The sequence below is a fragment of the Monodelphis domestica genome, chromosome 2 (genome assembly GCF_027887165.1).
Source record: "Monodelphis domestica isolate mMonDom1 chromosome 2, mMonDom1.pri, whole genome shotgun sequence".
Lineage (NCBI taxonomy): Eukaryota > Metazoa > Chordata > Mammalia > Didelphimorphia > Didelphidae > Monodelphis > Monodelphis domestica.
Window position 1 is genome coordinate 528,163,639 of NC_077228.1, and position 26,973 is coordinate 528,190,611.

The 26,973-nt window shown below is 41.8% G+C and overlaps 1 protein-coding gene across 1 annotated transcript in view; it reads right to left on the reverse strand.

Moving 5' to 3' along the window:
* LOC100026687 (nmrA-like family domain-containing protein 1) overlaps positions 1-18,400 on the reverse strand; it is a 26,002-nt gene extending 7,602 nt beyond the window's left edge. The window contains exons 1-4 of the mRNA XM_001377175.5: positions 18,257-18,400; positions 14,858-15,096; positions 10,749-10,998; positions 8,720-8,910 (exon numbers count right to left, since the gene is read on the reverse strand). Coding sequence (XP_001377212.2) covers positions 8,720-8,910; positions 10,749-10,998; positions 14,858-15,096; positions 18,257-18,296 — 720 coding nt within the window. The 5' untranslated portion in view covers positions 18,297-18,400. The remainder of the gene's footprint in view (positions 1-8,719; positions 8,911-10,748; positions 10,999-14,857; positions 15,097-18,256) is intronic.
* Positions 18,401-26,973: the final 8,573 nt, after the last annotated feature.

Genomic DNA, 26,973 nt, shown 5'->3' on the forward strand with positions numbered 1-26,973 from the left:
AATATGAATCTTTACCATGGGCAAGATTTAAGAGTTCTTTCTTCAATGAACTGGGTAACACCAATGAGTCCATTGTATATTTATCTACACGTGACTAAACAAATTGTTTAAATTGCATTTTCACCTCCGATTCCTTCTGAGTACTTGGTCAAGAGCTTTACAAATTACTGTATGTGCCTTATGACTGTAACAACAGCCTCAGCGGTTAGATTTTAAGCATGTCAGTGTTGGAATGGACACATCAGCACACACATCCTGGATTAAATTCTTAGGAAGCAGGTTCTGTGGCCCAACAAAAATACAGAGTGTGTCTTTTGGAGAACATTCCCTCTGTTCCAATTTGGGTTCACTGATTCCATTAATGAAGTCCTTAGCACTGTGTATAACCTCCTTGGTCCCACTGAACTTCAGCCAGATGCTCTGGGTGTCAACAGCATGGGGCAGAACTAACACCATGAGGGATACTCTGAAGAAGCTCTCAATATGGCCCCAACTCTCTAGCAACAGCCCTACTTTCTTCCTCAGGAGCCAGGAACATGTTAACACTAACATATTAAATTGAGGACACATATTTTAAAAAACAAGCTGCTAGGTGGCTCAGTGAATTGAGAGCCAGGCCCAGAGATGGGGGGTCCTGGGTTCAAATTTGGTCTCAGGTACTTCCTAGTTGTGTTATTCTGGTCAAGTCCCTTAGCCCCCATTGCCTAACCCTTACCTCTCTTTTGCCTTGTAACCAATATACAGTATTGATTCTAAAACAGGAGGTAAGAGTTAAAAATGATAACAAAACCCCAGCTTTTGGGACAAAAATCCACTATTTGATAAAAACTGCTGGGAAAGACTTTAAAACCAAGCAAGACATAGAAAGAGTCACAAAATATAAAATAAATAATTTTGATTACATCAAATTAAAAAGTTTTTGTACAAACAAAACCAATGTAACCAAAATTAGAAGGGAAGCAACAAATTGGGAAACAATCTTCATAACAAAAACCTCTGACAAAGGTCTAGTTACTCAAATTTATAAAGAGCTAAATCAATTGTACAAAAAATCAAGCCATTCTCCAATTGATAAATGGGCAAGGGACATGAATAGGCAGTTTTCAGCCAAAGAAATCAAAACTATTAATAAGCACATGAAAAAGTGTTCTAAATCTCTGATAATCAGAGAGATGCAAATCAAAACAACTCTGAGGTATCACCTCACACCCAGTGGATTGGCTAACATGACAGCAAAGGAAAGTAATGAATGTTGGAGGGGATGTGGCAAAGTGGGGACATTAATTCATTGCTGGTGGAGTTGTGAAATGATCCAACTATTCTGGAAGGCAATCTGGAACTATGCCTAAAGGGCGCTAAAAGACTGTCTGCCCTTTGATCCAGCCATAGCACTGCTGGGTTTGTACCCCAAAGAGATAATAAAGAAAAAGGCTTGTACAAGAATATTCATAGCTGCGCTTTTTGTGGTGGCAAAAAACTGGAAAATGAGGGGATGCCCATCAATTGGGGAATGGCTGGACAAATTGTGGTATATGTTGGTGATGGAATACTATTGTGCAAAAAGGAATAATAAAGTGGAGGGATTCCATGGAGACTGGAACAACCTCCAGGAAGTGATGCAGAGTGAGAGGAGCAGAGCCAGGAGAACATTGTACACAGAGACTGATACACGGTGGTACAATTGAATGTAATGGACTTCTCCATTAGTGTCAATGCAATGTCCCTGAACAACCCTCAGGGATCAAGGAGAAAAAAACACTACCCTCAAGCAGAGGACAAGCAGTGGGAGTAAAAACACTGAGGAAAGGCAACAGCTTGACTACAGGGGTTGAGGGAATATGATTGAGGAAAGACTCTGAATGAACACCCTAATGCAAAAACCAATAACATGGAAATGAGCTTGGAATGAGGACACATGTTATACCCAGAGGAATCAAGCATCGCCAATGGGGGAGGGGGGAGGAAAAGAAAATGGTCTTTGTTTCTAATGAATAATGTTTGAAAATGACCAAATAAAATGATGTTTAAAAAAATGATAACAAACTATATATAATCGAAATGCACAGTTTCATATAATTCTCCTTTTCTGGTCTTTGTCCAATGAAATGTTCATCTTTACCAATATTTGTTTATAAGTTTATGAGTATAGGCTTAACACTGGAGGAGAACTTAGGGAACAATAAATCTACTCTCACATTTTACAGATGGGGAAACCAAGGTACAAGGTGCAACATTGATTTGCCCAAGGATGCATAGGTAGGAATTTGTGGATCACAATTTGTGGATCAGATCTCTAAAGGGACTTAGAAGGTAACTCAGAGGCCATCTATTCCAATCCCTTCATTTTATAATTGGGAAAACTGAATCCAGAAGCAACATACCTGGTATCACTTTTTTTCAAGAGAATTTTAGAAAAGAAACATTATTGGTCAAGTTCAGAGCAGTGTGTCAACTAAAGATCCACACACAGGGTTGGTAGTTGTCAAGCCAAACATTCATCTGAATCTTAGCTATGGAAGGGGACCTCAGAGGGTCATCTGGCCCAACCTCTACCCAAAGCAAGAGTTCTCTCTATAGACAAGAGTTCTCTCTATAGACAAGAATTCATCCAACCTCCCCATAAAGACTTTACAGGGCCCTCTCTCCTCCCTCTCTCCTTTCTTGCCTTTAAAGGTTCATTCCAGCCTCATTCTCATAGCTTCAACTAGCAGCTCTCCCCAGAAGACTCAAAAAATTGTATTTCCAGCCCTGACCTCTCTCAAGCTTTGCTCTCATTTTCAGCATCATCACCACCCCCACATAAACTGCTATCACCACCTGGATTTCCCACCAGTACTTGAGCTTCCCAGATTGAAAAGTGACTTCATTATTTGTCTTCCTAAACTCCCTTTGGTTTCCCTTTCTGTCTAGGGAGTTCCCATTCCTTCACCCAATCTTCCATTTCCAGACATTGTTCACTTGTGACACTGCTCCCTCAACTCTTCCATGATACTAGTTACTAAGTCCTCTTGGCTGTCCCTCTACAATGTCCCAGTCATGTGCCTTCTTCTCTATTGTCAGTGTCTCAGGTATCCCTAACACCACTCATCTGGTTACTGTCTCTCTCCTTCTTCCAATCCACTCTTTACTCTGCTTCCAGACTAATTGCCTTTATATAAACCTACTCAGGTCATTCCTCCATCCAAACCTTCAGTAGCTTCCTATCATCCATTGAGTAAAATTCAAAGCTGTTTGGCTGGAATTCAAAAGCTGTTACAATCTTTCCAAGACTTCTCTTGTATTGCTCCCCTCTCTCCACACTATGACCCAGCCAAATTAGAATATGCTGTGGCATTGGGTCTAGAAACCTGAATTTGAATCCTACTTCTAATGCCTTTTCCTTTGTGGCTTTGGACAAATCACTTCATCTCTTTGGGTCTCAGTTTCCCAATCTCTAAAATGAGGGGATTGGATCCCAAATCCCTAAGGTCTCTGATCTTAGGCACCTGTGGTGCCTCTGTTCATACTCCCTAGAATGTTTTCCCTCCCTCTCTTCTCAACACGTTCACATCCCTCTTCCTCTCTACCAATGGGAATAGATTAGAAATAGAGCAGATAGAGAGAGGAAGGAAGGAAGGAAGGAAGGAAGGAAGGAAGGAAGGAAGGAAGGAAGGAAGGAAGGAAGGAAGGAAGGAAGGAAGGAAGGAAGCAAGGAAGGAAGCAAGGAAGGAAGCAAGGAAGCAAGGAAGCAAGGAAGGAAAGAAGCAAGGAAGGAAAGAAGCAAGGAAGGAAAGAAGCAAGGAAGGAAAGAAGCAAGGAAGGAAGGAAAGAAGCAAGGAAGGAAGAAAGGGAGAGAGGGAGGGGGAAAGAAGGAGGAAGGGAGGGAGGGAAGGAAGAAGGAAGGGAAGGAGGAAGGGAGAAAGGAATGGAGGAAGGGATAAAGGAAAGTAGGAAGGAAGGAAGGCAGGGAGGGACAGAGGAATGAAGGCAGGGAGGGAAGGAGGGAAGGAAGGAAGGGAGGGAAGGAAGAAGGTAGGAAGGAAGGAATGTAGGTAGGAAGCAAGCAAGGAAGGAAGGAAGCAAGGAAGGAAGGAGAGAGAAAAACGGACAGAGAAAAGAGGAGAAGAAAGAAAAGATAGGAGAGAGAAAGGAGGGAAGGAGTGACAGAAGACAGACAGAAAACAGAGGTGAGAGCAGAGTAGAGCATTTATTAAGCACTTATTAGATATTTACACTGTGCTAAGGGCTAAGGACACAGTAACAAACAAGCAAGATGTTTCCTACTCCCAAAGAGATTACATTATAATGGGAGAGATAGCACATAGTGGGAAGCAAAAAAAGAGCTATTAACTTCTCCTTACTAAAGTTAATCTTTATTCCTGGGCCCCTGCTCCTCCTCCCTCATCTTCTCTAGAATCTTTCCCAGAATCCATCCCTTGTTTCTCCTGCATCTTCAGTTCTTCCTCTCCACTGGTTCCTTCCCAATAATCTACAAACAAGCCCAGGCAAGCTCTCCCATCCTTGAATCTTTCTACCTCTTCTGGTCACTGGCCCTTCTCTCTCTCCCCACTTCACTGATAAACTTCTGAAAAAAAAAAAGTTGTCTCACAGGAAGCCTCCCCTTCCCCTTCCAGCCTTGTGACCTGGCCTCTGTTCTCTCCATTTTCCCTGTCCTGCCCTCTCAAAGGTCACCAATGACTTCCTCATCTCCAAATCCAATGTTTTCCATTCATTGTTGGTCTAATTTAAGATCAGAGAGATAAAGCCAGAAGGAGCCTTAGAAGTCATAGAAATAAAACCCCCTTGGAAATGGAAGCCTGGAAACACTGTACTCTGTTTGACAATTCCTGAGTGACCTTAGACAAGTCACTTAATTCCCATGGGGCTCCGTTTCTCTTCTATAAAATGAATTGGACATGACTTGGACTACATGGCCCTTAAGATCATTTTCCAGATCCAGCCCTATGCTCCTATGAACCCCTTTATAAAGGAAATAATCCTTTTGTGATGCAATAAGTCTGGGGAGGGGTTTAAATGCCATTGATTTGTCTGGTCTGAAAAATCTGATTTTGCACTGGCTCCATCTGCTGATTAATGATAAGGCTCCGCTTCCATTGGTCTCCTCTCAGGAACACAATTGAATTAACCAATAGTCTGAGTGCTTTCTGGGTACCCAATTACAGAGACTGAAGCAGCCTGCAGGAGAATATAGTTCCTGTGTCTTTTGACAATATATGAAGATTGAAGGGGAAAGATGAGGGGAGATTGATCCTTCAGGGAAAAGGAGAGCTGGCATGGGCAAGAAATGGGAGCTGGTACAGGAGGGGGTGGGTTAGAGATGAGGGAAAGAGCATGATTCTTGTAACCAAGAAAAAACATTCTAAATTATTTAAATAAAATTTTTAAAAGACTAAAATGCAATATAATGTTAAAAAAAAGAGAGAGAGAGAGAGCTAGAATGCAATGATCCAGGACATTTCTGAGGGACTTATGAGAAAGAACACTATCCACATCCAGAGAAAGAACTGTGGGAGCGGAAACGCAGAAGATAAACAACTGCTTGATCACATGGTTCCATGGAGATGTGATTGGTGATATAGACTCTAAACAGTCACTCTATTGCAAGTATCAATAATATGGAAATAACTCTTGATCAATGACACATGTAAAACCCAGTGGAGTTGCGTGTTGGCTATGGGAGGGAGTGGGAGGAGGGGAGGGAAAGAACATGAATCATGTAACCATAGAAAAATCTTCTAAATTAATCAATTAAATAAAAATTTTTTTAAAAGTCGGAGCTAGAGGTTTTTAAAGTCTTAGCCTGCTGGAGAACCCTGGAGGATGGAATAAAGAGCAGAACCATGGGAGGGAAAAGATTAGATGGCATCCCTGGCTTTGGCAAGGCAGATTGGGTCAGCCTGCTGGAGCCAGTCATGGGAAGCTCTGAAAATGGGTAAATATCCATGCTTCACAAGAAAATGAAAGATTCTCTTTGCTGTTTTATGTTCCAAAGAGTCAGTATGGAAGAGTGGGATGAACCTTCCATTGCCAGTAGGAGTCCTGAGTTCGAACTCCACCATAATACTTGGGATTAGAGCTCTGGATCTGGAAGAGACCTCAGAAGCCATAGGCTAATCCTCTTTCCCCATTTTATAGGGCAGGGAAATCTGAGGCCCCAGGGGGTTAAGTGACATAGACTATGGGAATCTGAGACCTAGAACTCACAGGGACCTTAGAGGCTTAATTCAATCTCATTATTTTAAAAGGAGGAAAAAGGACAAGAGAGATTTCGTAGGCTCATAGACCAGAGCTAGAAGAGATCTTTTGTTACTCAATGATTTTTCAGTTGTGCTCAACTCTTCATGGCCCCATTTGGTATTTTCTTGGCAAAGATACTAGAGTGGTTTGTTATTCCCTTCTCCAGCTCCATTTTACAGATTAGACAAGAGAAACTAAGAGGGTGAAGGGACTTACCAAGGGTCACACAGCTAGTAAGTGCCTAAGGCCAGATTTGGACTCAGCAAGAGGAACCTTTCTGACTCTAGGCCTGGTATCCTATCCACTGAATCACCTAGCTGCCCCATAAGGGGCCTTAGAGACAATTTACTCCACCCCACTCATTTTACAAAGGGGTAAACTGAGGCCCAGAAAATTTAAAATATTTTTCCTATCTCACAAAGAGTTAAGTGGCAGAAGAGGGATTTGACCTCAGTACCATGGCTCCAAGTTCCCTGACTTTCCACTGTATCCCATTGCCTTTCCATTTGCTATCACGATGACATATTCACTTTCTCTATGGTTCAATTTCTCCGTCTGCTTCTACTGTTTCAGCAATAGCATGTCTGGCACAGTCTAAAAGGCTTTATGAGGCTTAAAGAATGAGAATTAAGCTGCTTGCCTTACTTGTCCAAGCACAGTTGCCTCCAGACCTCTATGGAGGCAAGGCTAGCCTTCCAGAAGGGCCCAACCAGAGCAGAGATTTTGGAATGGCCTCAGCTCTTCCCTTGCCAAGCCATTGCTAGGCCAGCGAATGAGACAATAAACCATAAAGAGAATAAAATGGCAGACCACAGACTGGGCTTACTGTTGGGGTTGGGGTGCCACCATGAGACCAGGAGCCAATCTCCCAAGCCCTTTAAGACTCATTGTTCATTATTTAAAAAAAAAAAGAAAAAAACTGAGCCCTTGGGGCCCTTGTGGGAATCACAGAAGTACAGATGTTCTAGCCAAACTGGGCTACATCTAGGTGCTGCCTCTTGGCCTAGAGTGAATGAATGCTTGCATCAATGAATGCATGAGTCTATGAATCAATGAACGAATGGAGTGAGTGGAAGAAAGAATGCATGAATGAAGGAATGCAAAAATGTATGTGTGAATGAATATAGTGAATGAAAGCATAAATGCATGAATAAATAAATGAATGAGTGAATGAATAGATCTTGGTCAAGTCACTCAAACTCCCTCAGTTTTTTCATCTATAAAATGGGGACTATAAAAGTATTGCCTCATTGATCTTTGTCAGACTCAAATGAGATAACATATGAAAAGTACTTAGAGAATCTTAGTGATATAAATGTTAGTGACTGTTAATTTTGAAAGCGCAAGACACCCTCTTCTCCAGATGTCTATGAAATCCCATCATGGACCACCCACTGACAGTGATTGGCTGCTCCCATTCACAAGGATTTTCCCAGAATTCCCAAGTGAAGTAGATGTCTCCCCTGAAGAATCAGGAAAGGCCTCCACCATCACTGTGTAAACCTCAAATTTCCTTAGACTTATAATTGTTGAAAATTTCACCATTGGGATATTTCATACTTGGAAAATTTCTTACTGATAGTCTATTGGAATGGGAACTCCATTGGCATGGGAGGTTCCTTCTCTTCCCTTCTTAAGATTACTTTAGGACAGAAACCCTTTGCTGAACAATGGAAAGGACTTTGACCTATGCTTAAGCATAGAACAGGAATTTCTTTGAGTCTTGATTGATTTTAGAATTGATACAATGGAGATACTCCACCCTATTCAGTCCTAATAGGATTGAGTAAGGGCTGCAGCCTAGATCAAAATTTAATTATTCCAATCTCTACCATACTCAAGTTAACAGGATTTAGAAAGGGCTGTAACAAAAGAGTAAAGATTTAATCATTTGAAAAATATGACCTTCAACAGACATGTGCAAAAGCCAGAAACCTCTGGGCGGTCCTGGGTTAAGCGAGAGCCTCCATTGACAGGGAAATTGATGAAGAGTGATTGGTAGATGTGAGGACTGAGGGGAGGCAACTTGGATGGTGTCCTTAAAGATAGGAGGGTCTGGAGACGAGAGGGAGAGGATTGAGTTTTTTGGTCGGGGTGGTTCCTGGGCTCGGAGGAAGCTTGCTCTGAAGGAAGCTGAAGGTGGGGGCCTCTGAGACTGTTTCTCCATTTTGGACACGTGAGTGAAAGGGACTGATCTTTTTTCTTTGCCCCAGCTATCTAAGGGCTTGGGCCTTTTGGCCCAGCCTAAACAGAAGGGGTATTTAAGCCCTATTCCCTTCTCTCCCCTTTCTCTCTCTATATATATCTCTAATTCCTTTCTTGCTCCTATTGTAATTAAACTCCAAAAAAGGCTGACGGCTGACTTGAGTTTTTCATTTAGGAATTACATAGCTGATTCCTTGGCGACCTTAAATTAATATATATCAGTCTTTTAAAGTGATTCCCTTGTAACAACTGTCACTTCTGCCCTGGCATGGCTCACCTTGGAGTCTTTAACCACCTTCCCCAAGGTCTTGGAGAGGATGTCTGCATACTGCTGAACTGTCAGAGCTTCTGCACTGAGACCCACAGCCTTGCCCAGGAACTCCTCTGGGGACCTGAAGATGCTGGCCACTGCTGGTCCAATGTCAGCAACAGAGATGCCATCCATGGGGATGTCCTTCATAGGCAACACTGGCCAAGAGGACAGAACAGTCAGTTACAACACAGCCTCCCACAGCAGGTTCCTCCCACAATCCATTGGTCATTCAAATGCAGTTTGGGTTAGATATTATCAGAATAAGTAGACAAATTCCATAAATCTATGGGAGATCACAATCCATCAATAAGTATTTCTTAATCCCTCTCCTGGGCCAGGTGCTTTGTTAGACATGAAGGCTGCAAGGACAAAAGTCTGATGGTCTGGGCCTCCAAGGACCTTGCCTTCCACTGGGAGAGACCACAAATGCACAAAATAAATGCAAGGTAATTGGTGGAACATGAGAGGGTGAGTGCACCTGAGGGGAAGCAGAGGAATTAGCCCCTGAGCTAAGCTTTCAAAGGACCTGAAGAGTCTAAGAGACAGAGGCAAGAAGTCAACATTCCAGGTCTAAGAGAGAAAAAAGATCATACAAAATGGGAAATATCCCCAAAGAAACACCTCTAACTTTTCTGGATCCAACCTCTCTGGCATAGACTATCTATGCTCTAGAGTCGGCCACTAGGAGGCAGTGCAGTAAAATGGAAAGAATACTACCTCTGAAATCAGAGGAGTGGGTTCAAATCTCACCTCCAACATTTAAGGGCTGTATTATCTTGGGCAAGTCCCTATACCATCCTGGGCCTCGGTTTAGATGTGGATATAACGATGGGGCTAGACTAGATGTTCTCTGGATTTATGATGGCCTTCCCATCTATTTCCCCCAACCAACCCTTTCTTTGAAATCCCCATAACTAGAATCTTCCCTGAAGTCTTATCTCATTTCATCTTAGTGTCCCCATCCTGTGTCACCTAGGACATCAGAGGTAGGAAATTAATCATATAATCTTCAGTGATATCTGGATCTCTTTCATACTTGGGGCACAAATCTATTATTCATATGGTCTCCTCCATTAGAATGTTAGTCCCTAAAAGGCTGGTGTAATTTGGGGTGTAATTCTTATGTCTTTGTATCCACAGGACTTAATTAAAGCACAGTGCTGGACAGATCATAGTACTTAGAAGTGCCTAAGAAATGCTAGTTTATTAGCATTTATAGATTGCTATACTTATGGATTCTCAATTATAGAGGGACTGATTGATTGATTGTTCAGAGACTGCTTTGGAATCCAAGTTCTGAAGCTTAGATAACCCAAGACACTTCTTCATTCATTCAAAAATATTCCCTAAACAAAGTACATAATGCCCTGTTCTAGTTCCCTTCTCTTTTGACTGGCCTCAATCTGATACCTTGGGATCCCAGTTCTAGAGTTGGAAAGGACCTCAGGGGCCCTTCAAAACCAACTCTCTCATTTTACAGATGAAGAAACTGAGACCCAGTAAGATTGAGTGACCTGCAGGGGTTCCATGGGTAGGAAGCATCAGAGAGACAGGATTTGAACCTTAGTCTTCAGTCTCCAAATCCAGTGCTCTTTCCCACTATCCCACTTTGCCTCCCACACATCTTCTACATCTTCTACCTCTCTCCCTCATTCCACCAGGATCTTACATGTAGGAATAGGGTCATAGAACTGTGGCTAGAAGGGAATTTAGTGGACATCTGGTCCAATCTCTCTCTCCCCATTTTATAGATGAAGGACTTGGGGCTAGAGAATGGTTAGGACTTATCCAAAGTAATGCAGCCAGTGTCATAGGTAGAATTTGAATCCAAGTCTATATGAACCCAAATCCAGTCCTCTGTGCACACTGCCTTTTAATAAATATTTGGATTAGCAAATGAATGGATAAATGAATGAATGAATGAATGAATGAATGAATGAATGATCTCCCAGCATTAAATCCCTGCTAACTTCCCCACCATCTTCTAACATACTCAAGTTGTAGTAGTCGCCATCAGATGCCTTCACAGGTTTCCAGATGTTTAGGAAGTTTTCAAAGTAGGCTGATATCCTGACACTGGTCATGGGAACTCCAATGGACCAAAAATACTCTTCCACTTCTCCTTTCCCATCAAAATGCTTCACCTCTAGTTTTCCTTTGGTCAACTTCTTTACATTCTCCAGGCCACTGTATACCACATGCTTCAAGCCCAGTTGTTTACTGGCATCAGCCACCATCTTCCCCTGTGAACCAAAAAAATAAAAATAAAAGGAATTTTCATTGCTTCTATTTTCATTTCTTTTTGTTTTTCTTTTTCAAAGTTATTGCTCTAGTCTCTTCCTTGATTATCGTCATTGTCCTCATGAAACCCATCAAATAAGAGAAAGCCATAGTAATGACTAAATATGGGACAGAGTAGATAGCTGGCCTTGGACACAGTTCAGGTTGCTCCTCAGATGTGCCCTGGCTGGGGGACCTTGGACAGGGCATTCCCTTCTCAGTGTCCCCAGGCAACTAACTCCAAGTACCTCTCAGCATGTGTGGAGAGAGTTTTCCTCCAAGCATTCCCTGGGCCAATGAAATACCAATTTCAGTTCCTATCCTATGGGGGCACAGATAAGAAACAGACCAAAAGAGATGAAGGGAGAAGAGAGGGAGGAGCAGAAAACTGAAAACCCCAGGAAAGTCAACAAATCATGGCAATAAAATGCATTATTTGACTTTTCCCTACACAATTTCATTGGGCTGGAAACAATGATTATATTTTACCTAAATATAACTTCATATCCTGAGAATTTAAATACTTGCAACCACTTCAGGAAATTCATTGTTTGAACCAATGGAGACCCAGCTGTAGTCTACCAGGAGCTGTGCTTGGGGGAAATGGGGAAGGTTAGAAATAAATGATACTGAACCTGCTTCAAAGATGTTTCAGTTTAATCATTCAGAGACCTCGAACTATCTGCTCCTAGAAGGGTGTGGAGGAGGGAAAGTGTGGGAAACTATCAAGCCCACGCTGTCTGACATGGTCACGTGTAAATTCCAGAGTTGCAAAGTGACTTTCTGGAAAAATAAGGCACTTACGAAGCCCCCCTCTGTATGACCTCTCTCTAATGTAATTGTTATGACTATTGTTCTCTCCCCAACACAGGAGAAATAATATGGGAGCAAATACTTATGGGGTTAACACACAGATATCCCACCTTAATCCCCCCAGATTATTACCCTAAAATATTACATTCACAGAATTAAAACCTAAAGATCATTACCCCCCCCTCCTTTCCTTCTCCACAAAACTACATTCACTCCCATTACAGGCCAGGCAAGCCAAGAACATCAATCATCTTCAAGCCCAGGTCTACAGGACATACTTTACTGAATTTGTTTGTGGACAGAAACCAGGCAACATTGCCAGGTGCTTTAAAATAACACAAGAAAAATAGAACTTGTAAATTGAGGAAAACCCCAAATCTGGTCTGTTATTAAATTACCCTCTAACCCTGAACCTAGCTATGAAATGTTTTGTTACCCATCTCCTAAGTAATTGTGATTGATTGTGAAAGCTGACCAAAAGTAACAATGATTCTCCTAACTGATCATCCCATAGGTCAGGGAGAACTAACCTCCAGATCACCCTGTTTGTGTCATTCATCTATTTCTGTCATAGCAACAATGGCTTCACACCTGTTGTTAGGTTCTATGGAAACATGTATGTTGAGAAATGATTGTGTGCCAGAAAAGCATATACTCAATGAACCTATAAAATAAACGAACTTCGTGCCATGGCAGAGCACTGTGTGATGCCTGACATGGGATTGAGCATGCAATGCCTCTCATCCATTATTCGAACAAATTGTTACACTTAGACAGAAAGACCCACGCCTCTGAGAGACCACTGGCTTGACTCTCAAAGGGAAAGAAGTGTACAATTGTTTATGAAGCCCCTATTTTGTGCCCAGCAATGTGCTAACGAAAATGATCTGACTGCTAGATAATCGCATCATTCACAAAATTGTCCACATTACTGTAGCACTTTGAGGTTTATGCATGTCGACCTGGCATAGTGAATAGGAAGTTGGCTAGGGAGCAAGAAAGAACTAAGTTCAAATCCCACCTCTGACATATCCAGATTATGTGTCCCTAATTTTCATCATTTCACCTCTATCTGTTTTAATCAACTCGCACAGACTATAACTTGCACAGAAGATGCCAACCTAATATAATATAGGGAGGTTCCTCATCTGGGCAATCTCTTGTATAGATAGAAAATCACTCCCTAAGTTTTTCCTATCCTGCATCCCATTTTATGTGCATACTTTGTGTGATGGAGGAGGACAGGAGTAAAAAGGTGTGGTATATGAGGGGAGGTTGCTCTGTCTCTTTGGGTTGGCAGATTTTGGTTTCCTGATTTAGCTTAGATTTTTTAGATAGGTGATATTTTCTGTCCCTTTCCTACATTTCCCTTTTTTTCTATATCTCCATTTTTATTAAAGCCTAATTGTTAAGAGCTACTAACAGACTCCTGACTTGAGAGTTAATTTTATAAATGGCAACCACAATCTTTTTTTAATTAATATTACATTTAATAATTTTACTTTCATTCATTATGCTCTATAAAAATTAAGTCATGTCCAATTCCTGTCACTTCTGTAAGGTTTAAAAATCAACTTTCTCACATCAAATAGGACAGCCTTTATTTTATTCTAAGTGAAACCTCTCCTTTCTACAAAGTTCTACAGTATCCATACCCCCACCTTTCACAAAGTGCTATTCTGTGGATTGGCCTCCTCTAGAAAAGAAATGTTTTAAAGACCTTCCAGACAACAACCCTATTTCCCATTGAACTTGCATTGTCTAGAATAACAGAGGGTGGCAAGGTCCTTTTCTCTTGCTCCCCAAATCATGAACTCCTTTCAGTGATTTTCCAGCCACAGAAACCAACTGGGTAAACAGATCCTTCTTTTTCCCAAAGACAAAGTTGCTCAGGAATTATTATCCCTTTTCTGAAAGACCAGGACTCTTGAACTCGGTCTCACCCATATGGCAATACTCATGGCTGGTGGTGCCAAGAAATCTCCCTTCTCTGAGTAGAAGGCTAGATTCTTGGACAATGATGCCTATAAGATTTGACATCTCTCTTTCACAAAGTAGGTTGGGTTGTTCAAAAATGAACTAGGTCCCTCCTCAGGTCAAGTAGGTAGGTACATGCTTACTTACTTCCATTGTTGTATGCCCTTATAGGAACTCTCTCAAAGCCCCAACCATTGCACTCTCTTATTCTGGGGAAATGCATTCTTAATCATTCTCCTCCTTGGCTACATACAAGCCCATGTTGATTCCAGACATATGATTGTACTGAAAGTCCACATCAATGCCCTTGAGAGGCAGGGGAGAAATGAGAAATTCCTTCTCCTATACTATACTAACATTCTGCCATCCAAGAAAATGACAAAAGGGACAAGAATAGTCTTTTCTATTACTCTCATTTACATGCCAAAACAAACAAGAGGGTCTTGAAATAAGACCATCCTCATGAGACCCAACCTCTCATCCATCTTAGGAATAGCCCCAATCATTGGGAACCAATTATAAATGAGAAATTGTCCTTTCAAAGTGCCAGTGCACATGTACACTCTACAGGGCAGTGATGACAAACCTTTTAGAGACCCAGTGCCCAAACTGCAACCTTCACTCTGCATGTGAGCCAGCCCTTTACCCCAGACTGGAAAGGGAGGAAGTGCTCCCATTGGGCTGCTGAGCAGAGGGGCAGGTGTTGTGAGAAATGTCCTTATGTGTGGTAGAGATGGGGAGGGGAGCAGCCCCCTCTTGCAGGTGTGCCATAGTTTCACCAACATGGCTATACAAGGAGAGATATGTTTATTTAGATAAGGGAACTCTGCCTCATCATCACTTCTTTATCCTGGTTAGAGTGAGAACCATCAACTTTAGGTACCAGATAAGAATTAGGTGAAGTCAATAAGAAATTGTAAGAGTTTACAGAATTGATTGTACTCTTACTGGGGCATAAGGCCAGTCTACTTCATCACTGGACAACAGCTGCCCAGAACTCTTTCCTTTGATGAGCATAGGCCTGTTCCCTACCTGTTTCACTTCCTTCTCTTTGTTGAAGTCATCCCAGAAGTTGGTCACCAGAAAGGTTCCATAGGCACCTTTTAGGATTCCCTTCAAGGACTCTTGGTCATTCAGGTCACACTTCACCACCTCAGCTCCCAGTTCTTTTAGGGCCAGGGCAGAAGGTCTGGTCACATCCCGAGTCACTGCTCTTACAGAAAAGTCTTTGCCCTCCAAAATGGCTCTGGCCACAGAACCACCCTGAGAACCTGGCAAGGAAGAAAATAAACAAATGAATAAATGATTTGATAAATGAATGAATGAATGAACAAAAATGTATGCATATACATGTGTGTATATACAGGTTGTATGTATATATGTATATATGTGTACATGAGGGATCAGAAAGAGATAATCTTAGAACTCTTCACTTGGTTTCAGAAATCTTGAAGTAGTCTATTTGTACCAATAATTGCTGAAGCAGCTAGATGGTATAGTGGGTAGGATTCTGGGCCTGGAGTCAGGAAGATATCTTTTGTGAGTTCAAATTGGACCTCAGACTAGCTATGTGACCCTGGGCAAGTCATTTAACCCTGTTCACCTGAGTTAATTCATTTATAAAATTAACTGAAGAAGGAAATGGCAAACAACTCTAGTATCTTTGCTGAGAGAGTCCCAAAAGGGATCTCAAAGAGTCAGAAACAACTGAGCAACAATAACAACCAATGATTACTAGTTGTGGTAAACCATTCCACTTTTCCAATGTCTGATTCTCATCTCTAAAATGGAGCTAGTAATACAAGTCCTCCCAAGGGGTTTAATTAAAGCATTTTATTCCCATTTTTCTCTACCCCCTGCCCCCACTACATTTATATAAAAAGGATTTCTAAGAAGCAACTAGCAATATGTAACAGAATAAATGTGGACTTAATCCACTGAGCTCTCCTTTCAGGTGCCCTTATTTTTCTCTGGCTACCTCCTTCAATTCCACTCTCCTCTAGCCCTCTTATGGGGAATAGTGCCTGAGATAATGGGTATAAAGCACTATCACTATACAAATGTTAATTATTATTACAACAGCCTATAGCAGCAAAGGCAAACCTTTTAGAGACTGTGTGCCATGCCCTGCCCCCCATCCCTGACTGAATGTTGCATGCACCCTGCCCCCCCCTTACCCCATACAAGGATGGGAGAAAGCATTCCCATTGGGCTGCTGGGCAGAGAGGCAAGTGATGTGAAAAAAAAATGTCATCAGGCATAGTGGAGAAGGGGAAAGGAGCAACTCTGTTGGAGTCTCTCTGTCTTTCTAGTAAGGAACTCTGGAGGACAATGGCATGTGTGCCCACAGAGAGCACTCTGTGTGTCCTCTATGGCACACAGGCCATAGGTTTGCCATCATGGGCCTATAGTGACTAGTCTGAAAATGACTTTATGACCTGACCCATCTACTGCGGATCTGCTTTTGTTAAGTGATTTCCCCAGGATCATACAGCTAGTAAAGTATCTGAGGCCAGATTTGAACTCATGAAGATGAATCTTCCTGACTCCAAGCCCAGTGCTCTACCCACAGCACCACCTAGTTGCCCCTGTGCCACCAAGCTGCCCTAGTAATTATTGGTACAAACATGCTAACCCAAGATTTCTGACCCCAAGTCATATCCTAAGTGTGTCTTTTTCTGATCCCTCACATATAAATATATACATACATACATATATACACACACACTCTATATGCATACACATACATGCATACACAGAGAAGTATATTGGGAGATGTTTAACAACCAGGCCAGGTGGGATTGGTGAGGTGGGGAGTCTATACACCCTCCATTTTTTCTTTCATCTTCGTTCTTAAGTCTTTAACAAAATTAACAAAACAAGAAATCAAGTCAGACTTGCAACAGTTGCTGATTTCTGAGACATAATCATTGAAAATGAAAACTGAACAATCTCTTCTGCTCCAAGATGCCCCCAGTAGTACCACTAGATCCAGCTAAGATGCTAAGCCACAAGGTGGTAGTTAATAAGGTAGAACACCTGGGAGCTAGGAGGGCAGCGTCTGAATTTAAATTGGAGACTCAAAAATGAAAAGCTTGGCAACCCAATGGATTCCAACTAAAGTGTCCAAAAGGCTGTGGATTGTTGATGTTAGAATTTGATGAAAGGGTCCCTTCAAGGATTCTTCTTCTCATGCTTTTCTGGTACTTCTAGTTCTAACCCTGGACAGTTGGTTTCCCCAGCTAAAGTCCAAGAACTTCACCGGGAGGGTCAGCTCCTTCCCTGATGCCATTTCCTCAGAACTCACAGAAGCAGAAGTGCTGGCTTATAGCCATCACTGTTTCCTTTTCCAAATACTCACAGATCATCCTTTAATCAGGAGGGAAAATGAAGCTGACTGGGCCTATGATTTGTGGAATCCATCCAGCTGAAACTGGAGCCAGGAAGACCCAAGTTCCATTTGGCCTTAGATATTTACTAGCTGGGTAACCCTGGAAACTCTACTTCATCTTTGTTTGCCTCAGTTTCCCCAAATCTAAAACAACCTCTAAGTTCCCTTTCAACTGTAAATTGATCATCAGTCTCTTGAGGAAGGTACTAATACTATCATTTATATCTTATACACAATGGACTGGAGGTTCGGATAGGTTGGGATTTTCCCAAAACACACAATAGATCATTAATATCTGAGGGGGGACCTAAACCTGGAACTTCCTGACTAAATCCAGCTCTCTATCCACTACTCTATCCTGCCTTTCCTAGCTTTATGCCAGAAGGATATATCTCCTAGCTCTTTCCATTCACCTCATACTCCTACGTATGCATTTTCTTATTTCTCTTCTACCTCAGAAAATGGAGGGAAGAAGAGAACTGAAGACACAGCCTACCTTGTTAAATAAAGCACAGGTTTCCAGGGCATGATCCAAAATAAATAAATAAACAAAGGAGAAGAAAAAACCCACCAGGGAACATTTCCTGAAAGCACATCAAATTAATTCCCCTTCTTGCTGCCAATACCAGAAATTCAAGTGGATCCTTTTGTTAAAGTTCTCTAGAAGAATCATAGTTTGAAAACCAGAAAGAAACTTAGAGAACAACGAATCCAATCCCCTCGTTTGACAGATGAAGAAACTGAGGACTAAGAAGACTTATGAACTTGCCCAAGTCCAACCCCCCCCCTCCCATTTTATAGGTGAAGAAACTGAGGTCTAGAAGTTAAGAGGTTTGACCAAGGTCAGACAGATACTAAGCAGGAAATATTTGAACCCAGGTCCTGTGCCTCATCTGCCTCGGCTCTTTCCATGCTCATACAGTAGTCCAATAAAAGACAACGTAAACCTGTCTGCATTCAAGGAAAGTCTGGACTGTCAGAAGCATGAACAAAATCTTCAGATAACCTCCCACCCATTGGAAAAAGGGAATCTTTGTTACCTGTTGCCCCAAACACAACGATGACTTTCTTGTTGGCCATGGTTCTGAACTAGAGCAATGGAAGGAGAGAGTGTGAGAGGTTTTCCTTTATTCAGCCTCAGCACCAAACTGGAGAGTCCCACCTTTCAAGTCAGTGCATGTCAGAACCTCAAATTGCCACACCTAACCTTGCCTTATTCTTAAACAAAACGGAATGGGAGGGACTCAATGTCTTTTCTGACTCACTATGACAATGCAATTTTCTAGATTAATTAACTCTAGAGGTAAAAGATATCTGGTTTGAATCCCACCACTGGCACTTTGCTCTGTGACCCTGAGCAAATCAATTGATTTCAGTTTCTTAATATAAGAACAAGGTTACTTGTAGATATAACTAAGGTAAGAGAATTGGGGCTTTCCACCAGGGCTCCAAAATTTAGAGGACTCAAATAGCATTATACTCCTTCAAGCAATAAAACTAACTGAGCTTAGCATCTTGTTTGCAAAAACTGGTTAAAATGAGAAATTACCAGTATAGAGCATCTGGAATCAGGAGGACCTGGATTCAAATCTGGACGCAGACATTTTCTAGCTCTGTGATGGAGGGAAAGTCACTGAACCCCAATTGTCTAGCCCTTGCTGTGCTTCAGACTAAGACAGAAGACAAAAGCTTGTTTGTCGGTTTGTTTGTTTTTAGGAAGTAGGTAGTAGTAGGACTTCCTTCCCTTAGATGAACATCTGTTCTCTAGTCACACTGTTTCTTCCTCAGAAGCAGCTTTGTGCCACCCCAGGGCACCTTCACCACAAGGCCCTTGTATCTATCCTAAAGTCTAAGGTCTATCCCAACTCTAAACAGCTGGATCGATCAGTTCTAGGCTTGTTTTTCAGTACTGGAGCTCCAGATGCCAAAAGTATTAATTCACACAGAATCTATGAGGAAATTCTTGATAAGGATTCTTCTTTCACCAGGATAGATTCCACCCACCCCTTAAGCACTTCCCTGAGGACCAAAGCTGTCCAGGGTCACCCAGGGAGGCAATGTAAGGAGCTGGAGAAGGTAAGAAGATTCTACCCCCCACTACCAGTCAAAGGGTGCCTATCATTGGTGCTGTTCCCATGAGCCCCTCAAACCGCTTCGGGAAGGGGAAGGAGAGAATGCCATCCTTCTTGGCACCGAGCATATCCCAAACTCCCTACAGCGTGGTTTGATGGGCACAGCTTCGAGTTAGTCAGATACTTAGTTCCAGAAGCAGCACCATCTTGCCCAGTCTAGATTGCTTAATGCCAAAGTGCCATCACTGGCCCATTCCTTTTCATGGCCCTACAGTTGAAGTCTGCTGGCACCCTAACCCAGCTGGTTGGCATCAGTCTTGCCCATCCAGCTTCTGGATCTCATTTAGCTGGTTTCTCTTTCTGTCACTAATACACCCTCCATCCAAGATCAACGACACCTTCCAAGCAACCCTCCCTTCTCGGGGAAGAGTTTCCACTTAGCCTAAGAGAAAGTATAGTGAAATGTGGGGTTTTTCCCCATCTTTTGGGGGTCACAGACCTCTGGAGCAGCCAGGCTGGAGAAGCTGAGAGACTCCTCAGAATCATAGTTTTCAATGCACAAAATAAAAGACATAGGATGGAAAGGAAACTGTTATGTTCAAGTCTAATTCTATTTTAATTTAATTTAATTTAATTTAATTTGTTTACATTTCTCACAAGCCAGGTTAAGAATCCTTGGTCTGTCTAAGTACATATCTGAGGTTGGGAGCTTTTTTTTTTTAATTGGATTAAAATTAAACTGCCCTGCCCTAATCTTGCCCTATGCTCAAAGCAGAATGAAAGGTTCTCAGTATCTTCTCTGACTAACTATGACATGGCAATTTTCTAGATTAATAGGGAGGTAAAAAGGCTGGCCTACCACTGACCCCACCACTAATCTTTAGCTATGTGACCCTGGACAAGTCATTTAATCTCTGTGAGCTTCAGTTTCCTCACATGTAAGTATGAGGATACTTGTAGACATAACTAAGGCAAGAGCAGGGCTTTTCACTGGGGCCCTGAAATCTAAAGAGCACAGGTGTGTTTTGCTTTATTCCAAAAAAAAAAATTTGCTTTACAATCCTAGAGTACTGTATAAATGTCAGCTCTCTTTATTTAGCAAGAAACAAGTATTGGGGGCGGGGGGAGCAGCTGGGTAGTTCAGTGGATTGAGAGCCAGGCCTAGAGACAGGAGGTCCTAGGTTCAAATCTGGCCTCAGACACTTCCCAGCTGTGTGACCCTGGGCAAGTCACTTGACCACTATTGCCTAGCACTTACCACTCTTCTGCCTTGGAACCAATACACAGTATTGACACAAGACGGATGGTGAAGGCTTAAAAAAAAAAAGAAACAAGTACCAAGGTTTCCCTTGCACAATATAAATGATCCCCTTCTGCTGCCACCCCCTACCCACATGCACATGCCTCCACTCCCCCTTCCATCCACACACCCATTCCCAATTCTAGGAAAGTAAAAGGCTTGCTCACTGGGAGATGTAAGGATCTGAAGAATTTATCTTGTAGGGAAAGGGAAAAATTGAGTCAAATGAACCCCATTCCAGAAGGCTAGATTTCCCATCTGACTTCCAAAATAAAGAGGTGAAATCACATTTTTGGCAAAAATTAAAAATGGAAGACTAATTCTAGAAGGCCCTTCAAGGCTTCTCCTGAAGAATGCTTTCACGAAGTACTTACAAGGAGCAGATAGTCAAGGAAGGGCAGGGAGGGGAGTAGTGAGGGGAAAGGGGCCTAAAATAGAGTTTGATCTTTTGATTGAGTACCACTGAGGTGATTAGGTAAGGCTGAAAAACCACATTTCTAATTAGCTCTTTTCAAAGCCACTTTCCCTCCTTTGGGCTCCACCTGCCACCCAACTCTCACTTCTCCCTCTAAGGAGTTGTGGCACGCCCAGCGGCCACACCCCAGTAACCTGATCCCATAGGCTGGTAAACCAGGTCAAGGGTAACTAACAGGTCTCAAACCCATAGGTGAGTTATGAAATAATTAAATTTGATGATTAGTCAATACTGATTATTCTTATTTACATGGATGATTTATTTTAGTAATAGTTCTGTTAGCTGAGCCTATCAGCTAAGTTAAGTCAACCCAGATATTTTCCTTCTTTTTCTTTCTTAAGTTTCTTTCCTCCCTCCCTCTCTTTCTCTTGTTTTCTTTCTCTTTCTTGTTTTCTTCCTTCCTTCCTTCCTTCCTTCCTTCCTTCCTTCCTTCCTTCCTTCCTTCCTTCCTTTCTTCCTTCCTTTCTTCCTTTCTTCCTTCCTTTCTTCCTTTCTTCCTTCCTTCCTCCCTCCCTCCCTCCTCTCTCTCTCTCTCTCTCTCTCTCTCTCTCTCTCTCTCTCTCTCTCTCTCTCTCTCTCTCTCTCTTTCTTTCTTTCTTTCTTTCTTTCTTTCTTTCTTTCTTTCTAGATTGGATTTACCTATCTCCTGGTTGTAACAATGATCTTACTCTTCCTTTATAGTGAAGCTAGAATTGTAACTACAATCTATTTTTAGAATTAACCACAAAAAGGTATTAAGTAACTACAAAAGGTGAACTTAACAAAAGAGGTGTTAAGTAGTCCAAAAAGATAAAATCTAACCAAAGAAGGGGAGAACTAAATAATGGGCAGTCCTGGAGAAAAGTGCAGGCTGTGATTGGTAGACATGAACATTTAATGGAGGTGACACAAGAAAAAAAGTCTTTAAGAAGAGAGAAAAAGACTGAAGGGTCAGTCACCTGGGCTTGGAGTGAAGTTAACTTGGAGGCATGAAGCCTCCAGAAAAGGCCCAACTTCTTGAGACTCTCTTTCCCTGGCTGAGGCTTACAAATTCTAACTGATATCAGAAGAAGCTAGAGTTCTCTCTCTCTCTCTCTCTCTCTCTCTCTCTCTCTCTCTCTCTCTCTCTCTCTCTCTCTCTCTCTCCTTAATATCTTCTTTCTATTGTAAATATTTGTAAATAAACTACCATAAATTCTATTTACTTTAGTAATTCATTTTGGTATTTAGAAATTAAATCCCTTACGACCACCTAATTAATATATTATCAATCCAACCACATTTAATATTAACCTTTCTTTCTTTCTTTCTTTTTCTTCCTTCCTTCCTTCCTTCCTTCCTTCTTCTTTCTTTCTTTCTTTCTTTCTTTCTTTCTTTCTTTCTTTCTTTCTTTCTTTCTTTCTTTCTTTCTTTCTTTCTTTCTTTCTTTCTTTCTTTCTTTCTTTCTTTCTTTCTTTCTTTCTTTCTTTCTTTCTTTCTTTCCTCCCTCCCTCCCTCCCTACCTTCCTCCCTCCCTCCCTTCCTTCCTTCTTTCCTTCCTTCCTTCCTTCCTTCCTTCCTTCCTTCCTTCCTTCCTTCCTTCCTTCCTTCCTTCCTTCCTTCCCGTTTACTTTCTGTCCTAGAATTGATACTAAGTGTTGGTTCTAAGGCAGAAGAGCAATAAGGGAGTTAAATGACTAGCTCAGCATCACCCAGCTAGAAAATGTTTGAGGTCACATCTGAACCCAGGACCTCTCTTCTCGAGGTCTGGCACCCCATCTACTGAGCCACCCAGCCATCCCCTATAACCCAGATATTTTCTTAGAGTAAATGATTTCTAGTAGTAACACCCAACTAATCGTTCAAGTTAACTGTTTAAGAACAAATCCAAAAGAAAGAATGTACTTCATTAAATAAGGATATATTTTATTATAACTGAAGAGCAGATGAAGTTGGAAATCCTGGGCTTTCATCTCTCTTTCGGTTAGCTAGCGGCAGCCCTTCTGTGTGACCACAAAACCACGAGGTTCCTGACATTATCCTTACTACAGAAAGGCTGACAGCAACAGTTTACAACCAGCAGTTCCAGTATATTGCAAAATATAAGTTACAAATGAGTGAATCTTCAACTTCTCTAGTTCGTTGCAGTTACATATACTGCAACATTTTTTAAACCTTTATCTTCTGTCTTGAGATTGATACTAAAGTATCGCTTCCAAAGCAGAAGATAGGGGCTGGGCAATTGGGGCAAAGGGGCTTGCCTAGGATCACATAGCTAAGAAGTGTCTGAGGTCAGATTTGAACCCAGGTCCTCCTGGCTCTCCATCCACTGAACCATTTAGCTGCCCCTCCCATCATTTTAACATACTATATATTATCTCTTAATCTCCCCAGCACTGTGTCGCCTCTCTGAAAAGTCTCAGCAATGGCACCCCCTACCGTAAAACCTCCTCTCCTCTTCTAAGGTCCTCTTTTTCACCTTAAAAAGAAGCTTTGTCCATCATTTGACTCTGATCTAATGGGAGATCAGTGGCCACTGATTTTATATAACATGTGGACTTAGAGTAAATCAATTATGCTCAGAATCTTGGCTTTCCCATCTTTTCCTTTATAGGTAAAGACATTTATTTTTAACATTGAGGGAGGTGTCTGCCTCAGGCATGTGAAGGCAGATGAGAACGATTTCTTCCAATAGCCATGAGAGTGGCAAAGGCAGACACGGTGGGGATGTTTAAAGCTTAGCTAGACATCAAAGAAGCCAGGGCTTTCCATCGCACTCCAGGCCATCCCCAGTTGTTTTGACTCTTGTCTTGCCACTGGACTTTGATAACTCTGGAAGAGAGAGTGAGGCTGATGCCTGCAACTCTGCCTCACTTAAATCCAGTTTCTGTGTGAGCCAAAAAAATATCACCAGTGATGTCGTTTTTTAAACCCTTACCTTCTGCCTTAGATTCTGCCTAGAAATTGGTTCCAAGACAGAAGAGCAGTAAGGGCTAGGCAATGGGGGTGAAGTGACTTGCCCCGGGTCACACAGCTAGGAAGTGGCTGAGGGCAGATTTGAACCCAGGACCTCCCATCTCTAGGCCTGGTTGTCAATCCACTGAGCTTCCCAGCTACCCCCCAGTGATGTTATTTTGATCTTCTTTGAGTACTAAGGAAGCCAACCACCACCACCAACAGGAAAGCTAGCAACCCATTCAACAAGAATGCTCCTGGATAGGGGGCAGCTGGGTAGCTCAGTGGATTGAGAGCCAGGCCTAGAGATGAGAGGTCCTACATTCAAATCTGGCCTCAGATACTTCCCAGCTGTGTGACCCTGGGCAAGTCACTTGACCCCCATTGCCTAGCCCTTACCACTCTTCTGCCCGACTCCAAGATGGAAGGTAAGGGTTTAAAAAAAAATGCTCCTGGAGAACAATTTGGAAATATGCCCAGATAGTTAGCACACTCTTTAGGCTTATCCCCCATCAAAAATTAAACAAAGAGGAAAAGGTCCTACCTGTACAAAATATATAACTAGCAACTCTTTCAGTGGTATCCCCAAACTGGAAACTAAGGAGGTATCCTCCCTTTGGGGGATGGCTACATGCATCATTGCATATGAGTAAAACAGGATATTATTGTGCCATAATAATGACAAAATGGACAATTTCAAAGGAAACTGATGATTTCTCCAAACTGATGCAAAGCAAAGTGAGCTAATCATAATGAGAGAACTAAGTGAGAGAACAATATACAATGATAATGTTATAGAGAAAACAACTTTGAAAGATGTTAAAACTCTGATCAATGCTATCATCAACCAAGGATCCAAAAGAATCAAGATGAAACTTACCACTGATCTTTTGACTGAGAGAAGAGAGGAATGGGAGATGTTGAAGGTGGCATATATCATTGGATGGGGTTAACATGGGGATTTGTTTTGCTAGATTTGGTGGACTGGTTTTGGTTTTGAATATAATTATTCAAATGGAGGAAGAAAGGTAATGGACTGACGATGCAGAATGAGACATAGAAAGTTGGCCATGGCAAATGCAGGAATTTAATTTGCTTGATTTTGCATGCTTGTTACAAGCATTTCCATTTTTCTTTGTTTTTGTTCCCCCTACATCTCCCTAGGAAATGGCCCTTTCAGAATAAAAGTCACTGCCAGAACACTGCAAGGTATTTGAAACTTCCCCACTTCTTCCCTCCCAAAGGTACAATGACTTTAGTTTCTTTTCTACTTTCTTAATCAGATCCCAGAGCTCCATTCTCCACATTAAAAATTTCCTCAGGAGCCCAAAGCCTGTTTCTCACTTTTGTTTGAGTTACCCTCAAATAATTCAATTTATCTCTTTTCTTTTCTAGCATTTGGGCAGTTATGCTTCATACCAAGTAAGAACCCTTAATTGAGGCTTTGGGAGCTTAGAAAGGTCATGGGAAAATAAAGACCTTTTTCTGGCCTCTAAGAAACAATGAACATGAAGAATACAGAGAAACACAGAAAGTCTGACTGAACTGATGCAAAATAAAGTGAGTAGGGCCATACAATGAATGGAATACATACAATATAAATAGACAGAACAGTAAAAATCTAAACTGATTGCTGGGCAATGATAAGGATGCAGCTTGGCCCCAAAGAAGGGGTAAAAGCATAGACGTCTCTTCCTTCTTTGCAGAGGTGGGTGACTATGGGTGCTGAAAACTACTTATGCCATTTGATTTATTGCCTGTATTGGTCCCCTTGGCTTAACTATATTTTTTTCTCTTTCTTTTCAATCATCAATCAACCAACAAGTATTTATTAAGCACTACACTAAGCAATTCTTTCTAAGGAGAGAGGGGACAGAAAAGGAAGGAGATGTAAAAACAAACGAAATCTCACCCCTTGTCCATTATTGACCTTTTCTCTGTACTACTCTCAAATATCCACAGGGAGGGGGAAGCTGGGTAGCTTAGTGGATTGAGAGCCAAACCTAGAGAAAGGAGGTCCTGGGTTCAAATCAGACCTTAGACAGGTCCTAGCTGTGTGACACTGGGCAAAGTCACAACCCCCATTGCCTAGTCCCTGCCTTAGAACCAATATACAGTATTGATTCTAAGACAGAAGGTAAGGGTTTAAATAAATAAATAAATATATATATATATATATATATATATATATATATATATCCATATCCACATGGAGATCTAATTTCATGGCATTTCTTCCAACAATGCAAATTGCAACCCATCCATGCCACCCATCCTGTGCAACTCTCACCATGGCCACCAGAGGGAGGCCACCCTAGTTGCTAGTACCTTCCCCTCTAAGGCAGTGTTTTTCTTCTTTTTTTTTTTATCTAATTAGATGATTTAGAATATTTTTCTGTGGTTATAAGTCTCATGTTCTTTCCCTCCCCTCCTCCACCCCTTCCCCTATCTGATGCACAAATCCACTGTGCTTAACATGTGTCATTGATCAAGACCCATTTCCATATTATTAATATTTGCACTGGGATGACCGCTTAAAGTCTACATCCCCAATCATATTCCCATCGAACCATGTCATCGATCCTTTGTTTTTCTTCTGTGTTTCCGCTCCCACAGTTCTTTCTCTGGACATGGATACAGTTCTTTTTCATATGTCCCTCCAAATAGTTCTCGGTCATTGCATTGCTGCTAGTAGAGAAGTCCATTACGTTCGATTGTACCACAGTGTATCAGTCTCTGAGTACATTGTCCTCCAGTTCTGCTCTTTTCACTCTACATCAATTCCTGGAGGTTGTTCCAGTCTCCATGGAATTCCTCCACTTTTTTATTCCTTTGAGCACAATAGTATTCCATCACCAACAGATACCACCATTTGTTCAGCCATTCCCCAATTGAAGGGCATCCCCTCCTTTTCCAATTTTTTGCCATCACAAAGAGCACAGCTATGAATATTCTTGTACATTTCTTTTTTCTTATTATCTCTTTGGGGTACAAGCC